The sequence below is a fragment of the Caretta caretta genome, chromosome 2 (assembly GCF_965140235.1).
Source record: "Caretta caretta isolate rCarCar2 chromosome 2, rCarCar1.hap1, whole genome shotgun sequence".
NCBI lineage: Eukaryota > Metazoa > Chordata > Testudines > Cheloniidae > Caretta > Caretta caretta.
In genome coordinates this window covers 172,053,997-172,070,240 of record NC_134207.1, presented here as the reverse complement: position 1 = coordinate 172,070,240, position 16,244 = coordinate 172,053,997, and the positions used below count along the sequence as shown (strand labels likewise).

The following is a 16,244-nucleotide window of genomic DNA, read 5'->3' as shown; positions in this document are numbered from 1 at the left end:
GTAGTAGGTGAAATAGCCAGGCTTTTTGTGCTATCCAAGGGCTGCTCTCTGTTGCAAACAAGTGCTGCTGGAGAGAAAATAACAGCTTTTTCTTTCCATTCCCGCCTCTGGCCACCAGAGGTCAGAGCTCAAGCTGCTGCTAAGCTGCATCTCTTCTTTTCTTGTGTCCTCTTCCTCCCCCTTGCCAGTTTCCAGAGGCCCTGAGACTGCCACCGGCAGAGTTCAGAAAGGAACACGTGGGAGAAGAGGAAGTGGAGAGCAGGTACTAGGCTAGAAGAGAAAGTGAAGATCTCATGGTTGGGAAGGAGGAAGCACCAGCTGGGAGAAGAGAAAGGGAGCTTCCAGTGAGGGTGGGAGAAGGCACCCGTTGAAGAAAATGAGGAAGGGCGCACACACTCAAGACAGGAGAGTGGAGGGGGCACCATTGGAAGGGTTGGAAGTGTGAAGGGAGGAAAAAGAGAAGGGGTCTATTCCCCATGACTATGCCCGAGGAAAGAGCAGGCCTGCTGGATGCCACCAGTCAGATCAGGTGTTAGTTAGCAAGGTGTCAGCCCTTTCCAATTTTATCCCACCACAAGGACGCCCCAGATGTAGGTAATCGTGCCCTACTGAGGGGAGGCACTGCTGTGAGGGGAAGGGGCTTCCACAGCTTTGGAGACGCTTCCAGATGGTAGGATGCTGCTCCATTGCTGCTTTTATATTAATTGTTTCTGTAATGATGAAGGAGGTGGATGCTGCTAGTTTTCATTCATTCTTGTAACATCTGGCTTTGATGAGCCATCACATATTGACACAGTGCCTCCAATGGGGCACTGCATGTAGAATTTAGTGGATTTTGCTCTGGTAGGAGAGCTGATATTGAAGAACAGCTTGAAAATCATCATTTTTGAGGACCTGATAATTTAGATATTGATATGATTTGTTAAGATCTCAAAGTCACCAGACTGTACATGCAACCCTCTGAATTGCTTGGGACCTATTAAGGGGTCCTAGACTCCTAGGTTATTTAAAAACTTGTTCTTAAATATAAAAAAATGTTCATATACAGGTAACAGAGTGAGGTGAACTAATGAAGAGTGTCCAGCTCTGAGGTCTGTGATTACATAAATTGGAAAGAATCCAGCGGAGGGCAACAAAAATGATTAGGGGGCTGGAGCACATGACTTATGAGGAGAGGCTGAGGGAACTGGGATTATTTACTCTGCAGAAGAGAAGAATGAGGGGGGATTTGATAGCTGCTTTCAACTACCTGAGAGGTGGTTCCAGAGAGGATGGCTCTAGACTGTTCTCAGTGGTAGCAAATGACAGAACAAGGAGTAATGGTCTCAAGTTGCAGTGGGGAAGGTTTAGGTTGGATATTAGGAAAAGCTTTTTCCCTAGGAGGGTGGCGAAGCACTGAAATGTGTTACCTAGGGAGGTGGTGGAATCTCCTTCCTTTGAGGTTTTTAAGGTCAGGCTTGACAAAGCCCTGGCTGGGATGATTTAGTTGGGGATTGGTCCTGCTTTGAACAGGGGGTTGGACTAGCTGACCTCCTGAGGTCCCTTCCAACCCTGATATTCTATGATTCCGTACATGTGAAATATATATATAGGACTGTGATATTTCTATTCATAGCTCATGTTAATAAGATTTACATCGTGTTTTCTTGCTGCACTGTGAGAGTTGCAGTAGCTCTGGTTAGTTCCATGCTGTGCATAATTTGTGAAGATTTAAAAGGCAGCTGCTACTCATCAGCTTTCTCAGCCCACCACATATCTACCAACTTAATGTTGTTAAGAGCTGATGTAAAGAGGAGCCAGAGTAAGCCATTTGCAGTGCACAACATGTTTTATTGGTCCTACAAAACCCGAGAACTATGCTATATATTTGTGAGTGCCATCTACTGGTACTTTATCTATTAACTAAAATATTTTTACAGATATACAGCTGTAGAGCATCCCCACAACAGATATCACTGGCAAAATGGCTCTTTCATTTTTCTAGCTAATGACTTGCAACAAGTCGTTATAATGCAACCTAGCATAAACTTACATACTTTTCTAGTCCCGTCGTGGCACATGGATGACAAAATTGTAAAGAATTTTAATGCAAACAATCTGTGACCCATTCTTCCTGTGTTCTGTGCAGGAATAGAAAGCATCTGGCATAACTGCGCTGGTGAATCAGTCACCTCTAACAGCACTAAGTGCTATGCATTTTACTGAAACCCCATTTTTCTGAAGGTTTATATATCTGTTAGGCATTCTGAAAAATTACGGTTATACTGTACATTTGATGTCCTCAAATTCCACTGAACTTTGCAGCAGTGCCTTAAAATATTTTGACTATGAGCAGTATGCCAGCCTTCAAAGGGTTAATTCCTTCCGTTCAAAGCTACCTTAAATATCAGAGAATCAGTCAGAATTCTTCTTTGCTGGATTAAATTTTCAGGATTCCACAGACCTCTGTATTCCTACAACAAACACAGATTGGCTTGTATTTATAATAATGACAAAAAAGCTTCTCATCATTTCAAGCTAAGTTGGTACTGCTTACTGAATTTTAATTCAGAAACAAAATCATCCACTCTGTGGTAGTGGAATTGTTACTTTCTGAGAGGAGAGGTCTTCCAGACGTACCTGGCCAGAACCTTAACTGCTGTAATTCACTATAGCTCCATTGTCTTCAACAGAATTTTGCTGATTTAAGTGGTATAAATGGCCACTTTGTAACGTGGCCTGATGGTGTTCGAGACTCATTGCTTTGTCCCATCTTTAATGATGCTTGCTATTTTCAAAAAAAAAACAAAAAAACCTCAGCTCTCATGCTCTAGGTGCTGGTGCCAGGAAGAAAGGTTTTCTTTAATTAGTTAATGCAAGTTAATGCAATTGGCTAGGTGCATTATAAATTGGTAGAATTTGTCTGAAATCAACAAGATGAAATTAAATAAAGACAAGAGCATAGTGCTATACATAGGAAGGAAAAGTCAAATGCACAATTACAAAATGGGGAATAACTAGCTAGGAAGTGGTACTGCTGAAAAAGGATCTGGGGATTACAGTGGAGCATAAATTGAATATGAGCCAACAATGTCATGCAATTGCAAAAAAGGCTAATACTGTGTCATTCTGGGGTATGTTAATAGGAGTGTCAAATGTCAGACATGGGAGGTAGTTGCCCCGTTCTTCTCTGTATTGTGAGGCCTGGGGTACTGTATCCAGTTCTGTGTTCCACATTTGAAAAAAGATGTGGACAAACTGGAAAGAGTCCACAGGAGAGCAACAAAAATGAGAAAAGGTTTAGAAAATCTGACCAATGAGGAAAGGTTAAAAAAAATTGGAATGTTTAGTCGTGAAAGACTGAGGGGGGACCTGACAACAGTCTTCAAATATGTTAAGGAATGTTATAAACAGGGCAGTGGTCAGTTGTTCTCCATGTCCACTGAAGGTAAGAATAGAAGTAATCTGCTTAATCTGTAGCAACTGTAAAAACTTTCCAACTCTAAGGATAGTTGAGTACTGGAATGGGGTTACCAAGACATGTTGTAGAATCCCAGTAATTGAAGTTTTTAAGAACTAGTTATGATCTAGATATACTTGGTCCTCTCTCACGCTGGGGGGATGGTCTAAATAGGGTGACCAGACAGCAAATGTGAAAAATCGGGACAGGGGGTGGGGGATAATAGGAGCCTATATAAGAAAAATACCCAAAAATCAGGACTGTCCCTATAAAATCGGGACATCTGGTCACCCTAGGTCTAAATGACTTCTTGAAGTCCCTTCCTGCCCTACATTTCTATGATTATAGATTCTTGCCTTCCTCCAAAGCATTCGTTTTGGCTGTATGGTACTTGATGCTCCGGTGAAAGGATTTGCCATACTAGGTCAGATCTTGGTCTAACTGTCCACTGTATGTGATCACATCCTACTTGTCTAATCTCTCTATCTTGGTTTTATACCGTACCCATCTTCAGGGTATCTAGGCACCTCAGTGTGGTAGAGGCCTGTACCATTCTGAGCCATTCCATCTAGAGTAGATGTCAAATCCTGGAAACCAGAAAGTGCTCCAACACCCTCAGCAGACTGAGTTCTTTAAATTGATAGCTTCCTTTCAATGGAGTTTAAACTGCCTTTTGTTGTTATGTTGTCCATGACACAGTAACATGTACATGGTACAGTAATGCTTACAGAACGCTTACAGGGCTGATCTGTGAGAATTCAGTAACGTAATTGGTTATCTTTCTGAGTTGAAGAGATAAGAGAATGCTTGATACTCTCTTTCATGGAGAAAATTTATTGTTAAGGTTGACCTGAAAGCAATTAAGGGTTCATTTAATTGAATCAGTGAATTCACCTATATAGTCTGTTATAATATTATATAGAGCTAATTTAGGTTCAATTTAATATACCTTTTATCTATCCAATAAGTGGATGGTTAATTTTAAATGAAATAAAATAGTAATCCAGCACTTCAGAGCTGGAAATATCATTCTGTGGCAAACCAAACTTTCCTCGCTATTTGTATGGCTGTCATATTTCCAGAATAACTAAACTACTACTTTTCTACATCCGAGTTTTTGCCTATTTAAATATAAACCATCATGCTCTAATCAAGCAGCTGGATTATTCTTTAGCAGGGTTAAAACAAAGCTTGAATGCCCTCTTGTTTTCTTTTTGTAGGAGATAGCATTTGTGAAGTTAAATGAATACATGTTATAAGACATTTCAGTAAACTTCTGGTCATGCTGCAAGACCTACTTTCCATGATAAAAATGTTTCCACCATAACCAGAATGATTATTTACAACAATCACTTCTTCCTCTCCTCTCTAAGGCTTGGTCTACACTGTGGGGGAGATCGATCTAAGTTACACAACTTGAAGTCGACGTACTTAGATCTACTTACTGCGGTAAGTCAACGGCTGATGCTCTCCCGTCGACTCCACCTGCGCCTCTTGCCCTCGTGGAGTTCCGGAGTCGACGCGAGAGCACTCGGCGGTCGATTTATCGCATCTAGACTAGATGCGATAAATCGACCCCCACTGGATCGATTGCTGCCTGTTGATCCAGCGGGTAATGTAGACAAGCCCTTACTCCTAAAAAACTACCCCAAGCAGAGTTTCCTATTCCCAAAGAAAGAAGTACGAAAGACTCCATCAAGTCCACTAAGGATCTTGGTTTGCCAATATATTTGACCTTAGAACTACTCAGATAATATAATATTGGGCACCAATACAAAACCCTAAAATAGGTAAGTGGTATGCATCCTATTGTGCACTCATTTGTTATACATCTCTATGTCCTAGGTACTTCAAGAGTTCTATTGTATTTCATTATTACTGGAACATAATTGGTGGATACCACCCTGACCCTCTTTAGCAGATTGTACTCAGGGGGAATGCATCTTGATTTGCTATGCAGAAAATCAGAGCAGGTATTGCGTTTCATGGTAATATTCCTATGCTTTTTGTGTATAGAAAATAGTCATAGTGGCTAATAAGCCAAAAGGATAGTCTTGTGACTAAGGCACAAGTCTTGGAACTGGGTTCTATTCCTGGCTCCGCTACAGAGCCCTATCTGATGTTGGGCAAGTCAGAAGGAGCCAAACCTTCAAGAGGGACAACAGATTTTGGGTTCCAACTTGAGACACCTTACATCTGATTTTTTTCAAAGGTATTTGAGCACCTGCCATATATTTTTTTCAGTGGGAGCTGTATGATATTTATAGTGGCTCAGGTTGGGCACTCAAAAACTGAGGCACTCAAATGAGTGGCCATTTATGAAAATGTTAGCCTTAATTTCTGTGCCTCAGTTTCCCCATCTGTAGAATGGGATAAATACATATTGCTCTGTGGCATTGAGGCTTAGTTCATAAATATTTATAAAGCGTTTGAGGATTCTTGAATGGAGAGTTCCATACATGTGGGAAGTATTACTATCAAAAGGATATGACTTAGCCTCACAGAGACCTGTACAAGTCTGCAGAAGCCAAATGTGTGTTGTTTTTCTGTGGTTTCTTCCATTGACATTACAAACACCCATGAAGTTTAAAAACTGCAAATAAATGTAAAAATTAAGGGACTTAAAATGTGGTAAGTTATTTAGTTACTGCAGGCAGGTGACGTATACTAATGTCAGTGCATCTGCTTTCACCTGGTATTCTAACAAATGTGCACTGACAGGAACCTGAATCCAACAATTGTTGCTATTATGTCACTTATATTGCTGTAGGTCTAGGAGTCTCAGTCATGGACCAGGACCCCATTGTGTTAGGCACTGTACAAACACAGCACAAAATAGACAGTCCCTGCCCCAGAGAGCTTACCATCTAAATAGCTTGGCTGCAGCCACTGTTTCAGTGGTACTGTCTGTTTGTGCCTTTGTGATCCCCAGACACAATTTCTTTATCCTATACTGTGTGTTGTTCTTAGTCTTATGGTGGACAGTTAGGACAGTGAATTCCAACTCAGGGCTTGTCTATATGGTGCCTGAGTCTGCCCCAGCTGGGTTGTGAATTCTAATGCACATCAGCATGTGGCACAGTAACTGTTTCCTGTGGACCCTGCTGGCGCACTTTAAAAATTCCCTAGCGTGCGTCATGTAGTACTCTTTGAAAAGGAGCTACATTAATGCTCATTGGGGGGGAACTTTTAATGCACTCCAGCAAGGTCCACACAGGCCAGTTGGTGCAGACTAAGGTCTAGACTGGTCTAGACAAGCCTTTGCTCTCACAAGTTAGGGTTGCCAGTGTCCAGTTTTCAATCAAAAAGGGATCCTGGCAGCTCCAGTCAGCACCACTGACCGAGCTGTTAAAAGTCCAGTCGGCAGCACACTGGGGCTAAGGCAGGCTCTCTGTCTGCCCTGGCTCCGCGCTGCTCCCGGAAGCAGCTGGCATATCCAGCCCCTAGGCACAGGGGCGATCAGGGAAGCTCCGCGTGCTGCCCCGGCACCATTGGCCAGGAACCGGGAGCTACGGGGGTGGCATCTGCAGGCGCAGGCAGTGCGCACCCCGCAGTGCCACCTAGGCATGCCTCTGCCTGGGAGCCTGCCTTAAAGCCCCAATGTGCTGCTGACCAGGAGCCACCTGAGGTAAGTGCTGCCCAGCCAGAGCCCACACCCTGAACTGTTCATCCCCAGCCCCATGCCATAGCCCGCACCCCCAGCCAGAGCCTCACCCCCTGCTCCACCCCAACCCCCTGCCTCAGCCCAGAGCGCCCTCCCACACCCTGAACCCTTCATTTCTGGCCCCACCCCGGAGCCTTCCCCCCGCTCCCCCACCCCAACCCACTTTTCACTGGCAGGGAGTGAGTGAGGGTTGGGAAGAGCGATTGACGGAGGGAGGGGGGCTGGAGTGAGTGGGGGGGTGGGGCCTCCTGTCAGGGGGCAGGGCAAGGGTGTTCAGTTTTGTGCAATTACAAAGTTGGCTACCCTAAGTTTATGGCCTAATTTCCTTTTAGAAAAGCATGTTCGTTGCTCATTGCAGTGGAATGTATAGAAACAGTTAACCTCACACTCAGAGGGTATATCTTATCATTTTATTTTAATGAGTTGAATCATTCTGAAATCTTTCCAAATGACTGCATTACAGTGGCTTTTCTATCTGAATTGTTAATCCTCCAAAAGGAATTCTGACGTTTGAATTGCAGCAGATGATCTGCTAACATGGCAAAACCAAGATGGACTCAGGGCTTTTTTATTTTTATTTTTTACCCATTCTGGTTGCTTAGAGGCTTCCTCGTCTCTCATTGAAAGGTCTCTACAATAAAGAGTGCAAAACTTATTTCAAAAATACTTGGGCTAAAGGTGTTTTCTCTCATTGTAATGCCCAGACAAATTAAGCACACCCATCCCTCATTCACCTAGATGGGAAGAGCCTCTGAATTTATAGCAGAACCCTAGGTCACTATAGAAACAGTGCCATTTTCACTCTTGTCATGTTTCTATGACAGCTGCACACAAGTATTATTGTAAAAACCAAAGCAATTACTGAGGGTTATTTTGCTGATATTTTTTATTTTTTTAAAAAAACCTCACTAATTTTTGCTCATTTTAATTACAGGAGAGACACTCTATGCAAAAATTACTAAGTGTAATGAAGTCCACAAGGCTCTCCATTTATGGGATTTTAGATTGTTTTTCATTTTGATTCCTTAATCTAGGGAGCTAGCAGTGTAGATTTCTGGTGAATGGGTCAGTGTGATTGGTTTGTGTACTGTAATGGATTCATGCATTTTGCTACAGTCTGGGCCACCTGCTGTGCAATTGTGGTCTCAATCCCAGATCTGCAGATTTCCAGGTGAAAAAGTTCTTGCTTCAGGGATATGAAGGGAAACATGACAGGAAAATAAATAAATAGCCTTAGCCAGATGAAGCAAAAAATGCCTTTAGGATGTGATTTTTCAGCAGCTCCCTAAGTGACTTAGGCACAAAAGTCCCACTGAATTCCCATGGACTTTTGTACCTAAATCACATAGGGGCTTCTGAAAATTCCACCCTTAATACATAAAATAGGCCCAAACTCCCATTGTTTCACAGGGTATAGACTGGAGGATCGGGCACACAGGGATATGTAGGTCCTGACTGTCAAACTTAACTCACACTGATTAGTACTTGTACCTCTTTCCATAAGCAGTCCCCTTGAAATAACTGTGATTTCTTGTGTAGTAAGGTGCTTCCCAATGTAAGGGCTGCAGAATCAGGCCCTAAAGTGATAAAATTAGCAACATTAATTGGTATGACTTTGTACTAGTTTAACAGCTGAAGGTTTTTTTTTAAAAGGAATACAGTTGCATTGTGCATTTCTTTTCTTTTTTAAAAATAATGCAAATCTCTTTTGTTCTGGGGGAGAAATGGATTTAGTCATGGCAGTGATAACGTAGTTCATTTTATAATGGTTACACTCTTAAAGGAATGTATTTATATAACAGACTCTAATAGAGATGGGAGACAAAGTACAATAGCCTAACATCAGAGAACATCAGGACAGAGAGCCCCATGGGACATGCAAAGGAAAAACTTGTGCATAGTTATAGTACAAAAAGGCTCATTTGATCCCTCTTCAATAATGTGGATGTGATGTGAGACGATTACAAATTTATGAGATATCTTGCACCATTGTGTTATTTGTGGATTTTTTTTTAACAAAAATGCAGGTCTTTGGCAAAGTGTTTTATTATTTTTAAGTGCTCACTGGAGCCAATATCTGTCACTGAGTCTGCTAATGCAGCACAAATGTATTTGCTTCATCATCTTAGTAGCTTTTTATCAGCATCATTTCATTTAAGATTTTAAGTGAGATTATGTTTTTGGTGTTACTGGATTAAGTTCTCCAGGAGCCATATAAATATGAACAAGATGCATTTCTTAAACTGTTCATCACATAATGGTTACAGAATTTAAGTAGAGGAGTGGTTGCAATATAACTTGATTCCTTTTCCTAAAGAAACAAGGACTTCCAGTAATAAATTACATGTATTCTGTAAGCTGTTCTATTTCAAGAAATATTGTATTATAGTGAGGGACACTTTAATATTCAGGGAAGGTACGCATCTTGTTTATTTGAAAGAGTGATAGGGCTTACAGGTAATAAATTTAAATTCACTAACATTGTCTTCGGGATAACTTCAAAGTGCTACATACAAAATACGTATTTTTTATTTAAAACAAAATTACTGGAAAACATAATGCTGGTACTGCAAATGGTATGTAGGGTCTTGCATTTGCATTTTTCTTATGGGAGGGCTGGCTGGAAGAGCCAGGTCACTAATACAATTGTTGTAATTGGCTCAATCTAGTCCTTAACCTGCTTCTAAGCATATGTCCATTTTGTCACAGATGACAGTCACTGTACAGTGACAGCTCATTAAAAGTAGCTGTATTGCCAATAAAAGCTAGATTTGAATTGGCAGAGAAAGAAGGGACCTTTCAGATGGGTTGGAAAAGATAAAATGGGAAGGATAAGGCCAATCAGTTCATGTACCAATGGATATAAGACTCTAATGCGAATGTGCTATCATATCTCTGTGCTCACCCCTCTTGGCTTATAAATTCTTCAGGACAAGTATTCTGTCTGTCTTTGCGTTTGCATCCCAATACTGTTGGGCCTTTAAGGGCTACACCAATATAAATATATAATGTTTGTTGTTGTTATTTATCATTCCAAATCAAAGAGACACAAGTATAAACTGGATCTGTGCAAAATGCAGTTGGTTCACAAGGCTGTTCAGTTTTGATCCATATTCTCCCTTCAGTCATTCCAACCCCGTTCCATCTGCACTCAGAATCTCAAAGTGAAACTGCCGCATTCTCCCTAGGTATAACACTGAAACGAAGAGAAACTGTAAATCACACTCATTTTGATGCAACATCATTATGAATATTAGAGGTAGCATTAATATTTATTATTTTTATTACAGTAGCACCTACAGGGTCCAGTCAGGGATCAGAACCTTGTTGTGCTGTTCTAAAATTGAAGTGAGTAGCAAAGCTCAGACCCAGATGTTTCATGTGGTTTGGGTTTTGTTGCAAATGTTTCACACAGCTGGGAGAACTGAATATGAGCCCTATTTGGGGGGTCGGGGGAGGAGTTGTTTTCTTTTTCTTGCCTGCTTTATATATATACTGTCTTATGCTATCTCTAACTGGCTCCTTTATAGGACATGTTAACACTGTTCTTTAATTGTCTAAAATGGTTGCTGTTGAGCAACCTGAGGTGTTTCCTTTTCTCCATCCCTACAAATAAAAACCTACACCACTGAAGTCAATAAGAGTTTTGCCACTGACCTCACTGAGGCCAGAATTTCAATCCTAGTCACTGGTGACCCAGGCAATGAGACCCCAGAAAAAATAAATTGAATCTGAAAGGCGCATATGACCACTCTCGCAATGGCTCCAGATTAAACCATTTTAATGCAGCACAAACATCATTCTGTCATGTTTCATTTTTATTTCTCTGCATGATCAAGAAGAAAATTAAGTTGAATTCTTCCCTGCAATGAAAATGGAGTGTTTGGAGTTGTAGTAATGGCTTATAATGTTAATCTACTCTCTAATGCAGACAACTGATACAGAATACCAATATTGTTACCTCAGCCCTTATGTACTGTGAAGAGTCGCTCTTACCTAAAAAGCAGGTTCTGGCAGAAATGAAGGGCATGTGCTAAATGTTTTGTAGGTATTGTTTCAGGGTTTTTTACCAAATCTTTTGGAAGTAGGACGGTCAAGAGGACCTAATGGAGTTTTACAGTCTGTGCACAAATTCATCTTAACATCTTGTATATCAATCCACAGCAGCAGGATGTAATATGTCTGACTTCCAAAATGCCTTTAGTGGATGTAAACTCTGGGGCAAGGGTGAGTGTTTGAGAACATATAGCTTTCTTTGAGTCTAAGAATTTGCTGTCTCCTGGACAGCTTTTTCAAAATTCCTAATGACAGGGAGGAAGTAGAGAGGATATTTCCCACCTTAGACCAAGGGAGCTCTTGATCTTTCTAAAAAGCAAATGGGGAGAGAAGCACAGAAAGCACTGACAATTAATGGTAAATATAAATGTGTAACAATGCTGTCTGTGGGGGGCTGTCAAAGGAGGAGCTGAAGAGAGACAGGCCAGAATGAATGAAAGGAAACAGTCACAGCAGCAGTTCCACATGAGTGAAAAGAGAAACTGACTGGAAGAGTCCTCAGAGCTACTCCTTTGTTTTCATTTTTTATTTGGAGAAGAGTTTTTTGCACCTTGTGTTGATCCCTCCCACTCGTCTTTCTCATTTCAACGTTAGAGCAGTTGTGTCGCCAAGTGATGTCAAAGCCTGAAGATTCCCACTTTAATCAGTACTGCAGGGTAGAGAAACCTAGCAAGGTCTGAAATGTGGGGGCTTTCCTGAGAATGGGTGTTTAAAACCACACCTGTTGAGCTGCATTGTTTCCAACCTGGTCAGTTGCGTTGACGAGTCTATTCTCTCTCTTTCTTAGAAACTGGGAAGATCGACCAAGATATCTATCAATACAACACACCAGGATTCACTGGCTGCCTGTCTAGAGTGCAGTTCAACCAGATTGCCCCACTCAAGGCAGCCCTGAGACCTACCAACACCTCCTCTCACGTCCACGTTCAAGGGGAGCTAGTGGAATCCAACTGCGGAGCATCTCCACTGACCATCCCACCAATGTCTGCTGCCACTGACCCCTGGCATTTAGATTCAGGTAAGGGGTGGACTGACTGCAAGGAAAAGCAGTTGAGCATTTAAAACTAAATGGAAAAATCTATCCTGGATGAATTTTACAAAGGTAGAACAATGACTATAATGAGGGGTGCAAAATCAGAACAAAAAAGGAAGGGATTTATCATTGGCTTTAAATTCATGAGTAAGGTGTGGAGAAATATTAATGGATGTGCCCTGTGGTAGGCAGGAGTACATATTTGCATGTCTGTCTTTCTCTCTAGCATCCTTACATTATCAGTTCAGGTGAGAAAGAACGCATCCTTCATTGCATCCAGCATATACATTCTCTACAATACACATTTCATATGTATATTTGTGCTGCTTGTTTGGTTTTTCGCATTTTAATCACGTTAGACAATGAAGCTTCACTGGTCTGTTTCATGCTCGTTTTGCTTTCTGATTCTTATATACCAGCAAAGTGAGCCTTTGGCCTCATAACACTGCAGATGGATGTTAAATTTGAATGGCATTATAGCAGTCCTTAAAACATTTCTATTCATGTTCTGTTCTGCATAAATCTTGTAGTGTTTAAATCATGAGCCTAAAACTAGCTGTTGTGGTCCCACTTTCCATGGAGTACTGGTTATATTACGTGCAAGTATTGACAAATATGTTGTTCACAGCACTGGTTTTGTGCTGATAAATGAATACATTCTATTGTGCAGCCCCATCCAAAAAGTATCTAATTTTAAGAGCAAATATGTTTCTAAACTGCAAATTTGTTTTCTACCCTTGCAGTGTCTGCTTTCCCTAGGCCATTTTTAATGAGAAACCCCATTAGCCAGCACCACATTCATCTCAGGCTGAAAATGCTGGGAAACCAAAACAATTTGCTGATCTTAGCAGGTCCATCCTGCTCTCTGACTGGCTGTTACCAGCAGCCTTGGAAAGTACACAGTGCGCCTGATTTTAGAATAAGTGGTTTATCTTTCAGCTTCCCAGGCTTCAGATAAAATATTAAACAAATTTGTTTATTCCATTCCCTTCAGAGTTATGCAAACCAAACCTATATTGACGTCTGCCCAGTGCTGCAAACTTAATTCTGATTTCACTTACACCAGTGTAAATCACGAGTTATGCTGTTCAAGTTATTGGAGTTACATTGAGGTCAAGCCAGTGTAGGTGAGATCAGAATCAGGTCCCGAGTGTTTTTATACCTAATTATCTCTCTTGATCGATTGGTTTGTGGCTTTATCCATCTGTTAGTCTGAGTGTCAGGCCATGGTAAGTATACCAACTTCAAAGAACCATAGGCTCACATCATGGCTCCTTGCAGGAAAAGTCTGTGGGGACTGGGAAATTCTACGGATCTCTTTGCTGAGTTTACTTTGAATTTTTCTTCTGTCAAGGAAGGGGGGTTGTATGAGGCTATATTAACTTCTGAACAGATTTCCCCAGGGATGAGAAAGGAGGGAGGATGTCCCACCCTTCACCCTCTGTGACCGGGGTCCCAATGGGGGCCAGCTGAGGTTATCCAGTTAGGGTGAACTGCAAAGAATGGGGCAGACACTCCCCAAAGCTGGTGGATAATTCAATATTTAGATTTACCAAGCTAGTAATAAACAGCTTCTCTATTATACCTTACTGGTTATTCAGAAGGCCAAACAACACTGGAGCGGGGTGGACACCCGCTTGGATCCAGAGGGGTTTAAGATAGCCCTGGGAGAGGGCTGGGGCAGGGGAAGAGCTGGACTGATTGGCAGAGCAGCCGCAGCTGGGGGCCATGCCCCAAACAGACCCAGCGGGCCTTATAAAAGCCAGGGAAGCCAGGAGCAGAAGAACACTCTCTCTCTAGCTCTGAGAGGGAGGAACCTGGCTGTAGAGACCGGAATGGAGGACCTAGTTTGGAGCAGGGCTAGGGAAAGGCCAAGGGCACTAGGGAGCTCTGGCCTAGGAAAGCCCCAGTCTGCAGGCCTGGGAAGGCCTATTAGGAATGGGGGTTGCAGGAGCAGCCATGGGTAGGCAGAGGCAGCAGGTCCAAACCCAACCTTGCCTGTGATGAATGGCTCATACTGCAGTCTGCCCCAGGGCGCAGGGGCTAGCTGGTGACTGGTAGGAGCCTACCACTGAGGCAAGGTAGGAATAGTGGGTGGGGGGTTCCCCTGGGAGGGGGAGACCCAGAACTGTGGGGTACCGCCAGGGGCAGCACCCAGTGAAAGGGGCACTGCGGTCCTGGGAGGGACACAGGAGCCAGCAGCAAGGCGAGATACTGGCCTGAAGAGGGCGTTCCAGAGGCTGGAACGCTAATTCCCTGACACGACCAGCAGGAGGCGCCGCCAGTGAGTCATTGCCCGGTTACAAACACCATTCCCTTGAAGTAACCCAGCCTCAGACCTCCATCCAGGTATCCAAGTCAAATATGATGAAGATTTCTGAGAATCCTATTTCATCATATAAAAGAAAAGGTTCTACCAATCCCAAAGGATCAGACACATTACCCCCCAAGTTATTGAATATTCCAGATCTTACCCAAATGCACGCATACAGCCAATTCTTATTAACTAAACTAAACTTTTTTAAAAAAAAAAGGGAGAGAGTATGGTTAAAAGTTCAATATACATACAGACATGAGATCAATTCTTGAGGTTCAGATTCATAGCAGAGATGATGAGTTTTGTAGTTGCAAAGAGTTCTTTTAGAATTTAGTTCATAGGTTATAGTCCAATAGCATATCAGGGTGTAGCAGCTTAATTGGGATCTCATCTTGCGACTGAAACTTCCCCTGATGAAGCTTAAGCAGATCTGAGATAAAAAAGGATCAGGTTCCAAGGATCTTTTATACAATTTCAGGTCTCCTTTGACAAGTCTGAGCCCCTGGGGGAATATTAGGGCCTTATTTCCTAAGCATCATTGTTAATTATTCAGACAGATTAACATAAGGCAGTCTATCACCAGTACTTAACTATACAAATTAACATACGACAATCGCCTGTTCCTCCACCATTCACCAATGATTTGCTATACATTTCTAAGAGAGATAAATACAGAGATATCTCGTGTTCACACTTCATTTAAATGCTAGGATGTTCTTTTGATCTTTGAATTATCAGAATACAGCATGGACAGGGACCGTTGATTACATTGTTGACTACTACCCATACATATGTAAATACACAAAAACACAAACATTATCTCCCCACCTGTCTTTAAGAGTTGAATTTGAGACACTTATTTTGCAGGATGTTTTAACCCTTTCTGGCCATGTGTCACACCCTCCAACATTGTGGATCCCCAATCCAGCCAGTGGGGTGTTGGCAGCTTCATGGTACAGATATAACCATATAGAGAGACACTACCATATGGCACATGCCCTCCATACAGCCAACTTTTTGTAACATTTCAGCCCATCTCCTTCCCCTTGTACCATGTAAGAGGGGAGCATAACGCTATTAGTTTTATTAATTGTTCCTCATAAGATCTCTTAGCCTTTTGCTCATCTTCTCTGAAATCATCCAATACATTGGTGCCTGAAGATTATGCCTCATGCCCCCATTTCAGTCTAGTGTACTTATAAAATCACCTTCCTATGCTTTTTAAATAAAAGGGCCCTGCCCCACTTTAACTTACTGAAAATAAACTAGTGCAGTTGGACTACTATAACTAAAGGAATTTTTTCCTACAAAGAAGTTCACTACACATGGAGTTTTGTCATAGCTGAAGAAGGACAACCTGGCAAGAGTCCCTCATTGTCCACTCAGAAGTAATGGCAGGGCTTTTCTTAACACATTCAGTTGGAAGCTGGCATGAAAGGGGGCCCAGCCTCATTCTCAGTGGGGGGCAGCAACATCAAGATTGGGAGCCAGGGATTTCTTCTCATTTCTCTTCCACTACTCAGTGAGAGTAGAGGGGTGGTTAAAATCACTCTACACCTCTCTGGTAAATAACTGCTACATACAAAGGGGAGAAACAAAGTGAAGCCCTAACAATTCCACAGTGAGTAGAATGTAGTGTCACAGTGACAGGAGTGAAAGGTCGTTGAGTGATGCCTGACATATACTTCACTCCACCGTGGTGCAGAACAGGTACCCCCTCTCTTGGATCCCCTTC

At 42.2% G+C, this 16,244-nt stretch overlaps 1 protein-coding gene across 2 annotated transcripts in view; it reads left to right on the top strand.

The window, feature by feature from the left end:
- Positions 1-16,244, top strand: part of CNTNAP2 (contactin associated protein 2) — a 1,645,619-nt gene that overhangs the window by 1,608,863 nt on the left and 20,512 nt on the right. For both annotated transcript variants that reach the window (XM_075125590.1, XM_075125593.1), the window contains one exon: positions 11,947-12,177. In XM_075125590.1, coding sequence (XP_074981691.1) covers positions 11,947-12,177 — 231 coding nt within the window. The remainder of the gene's footprint in view (positions 1-11,946; positions 12,178-16,244) is intronic.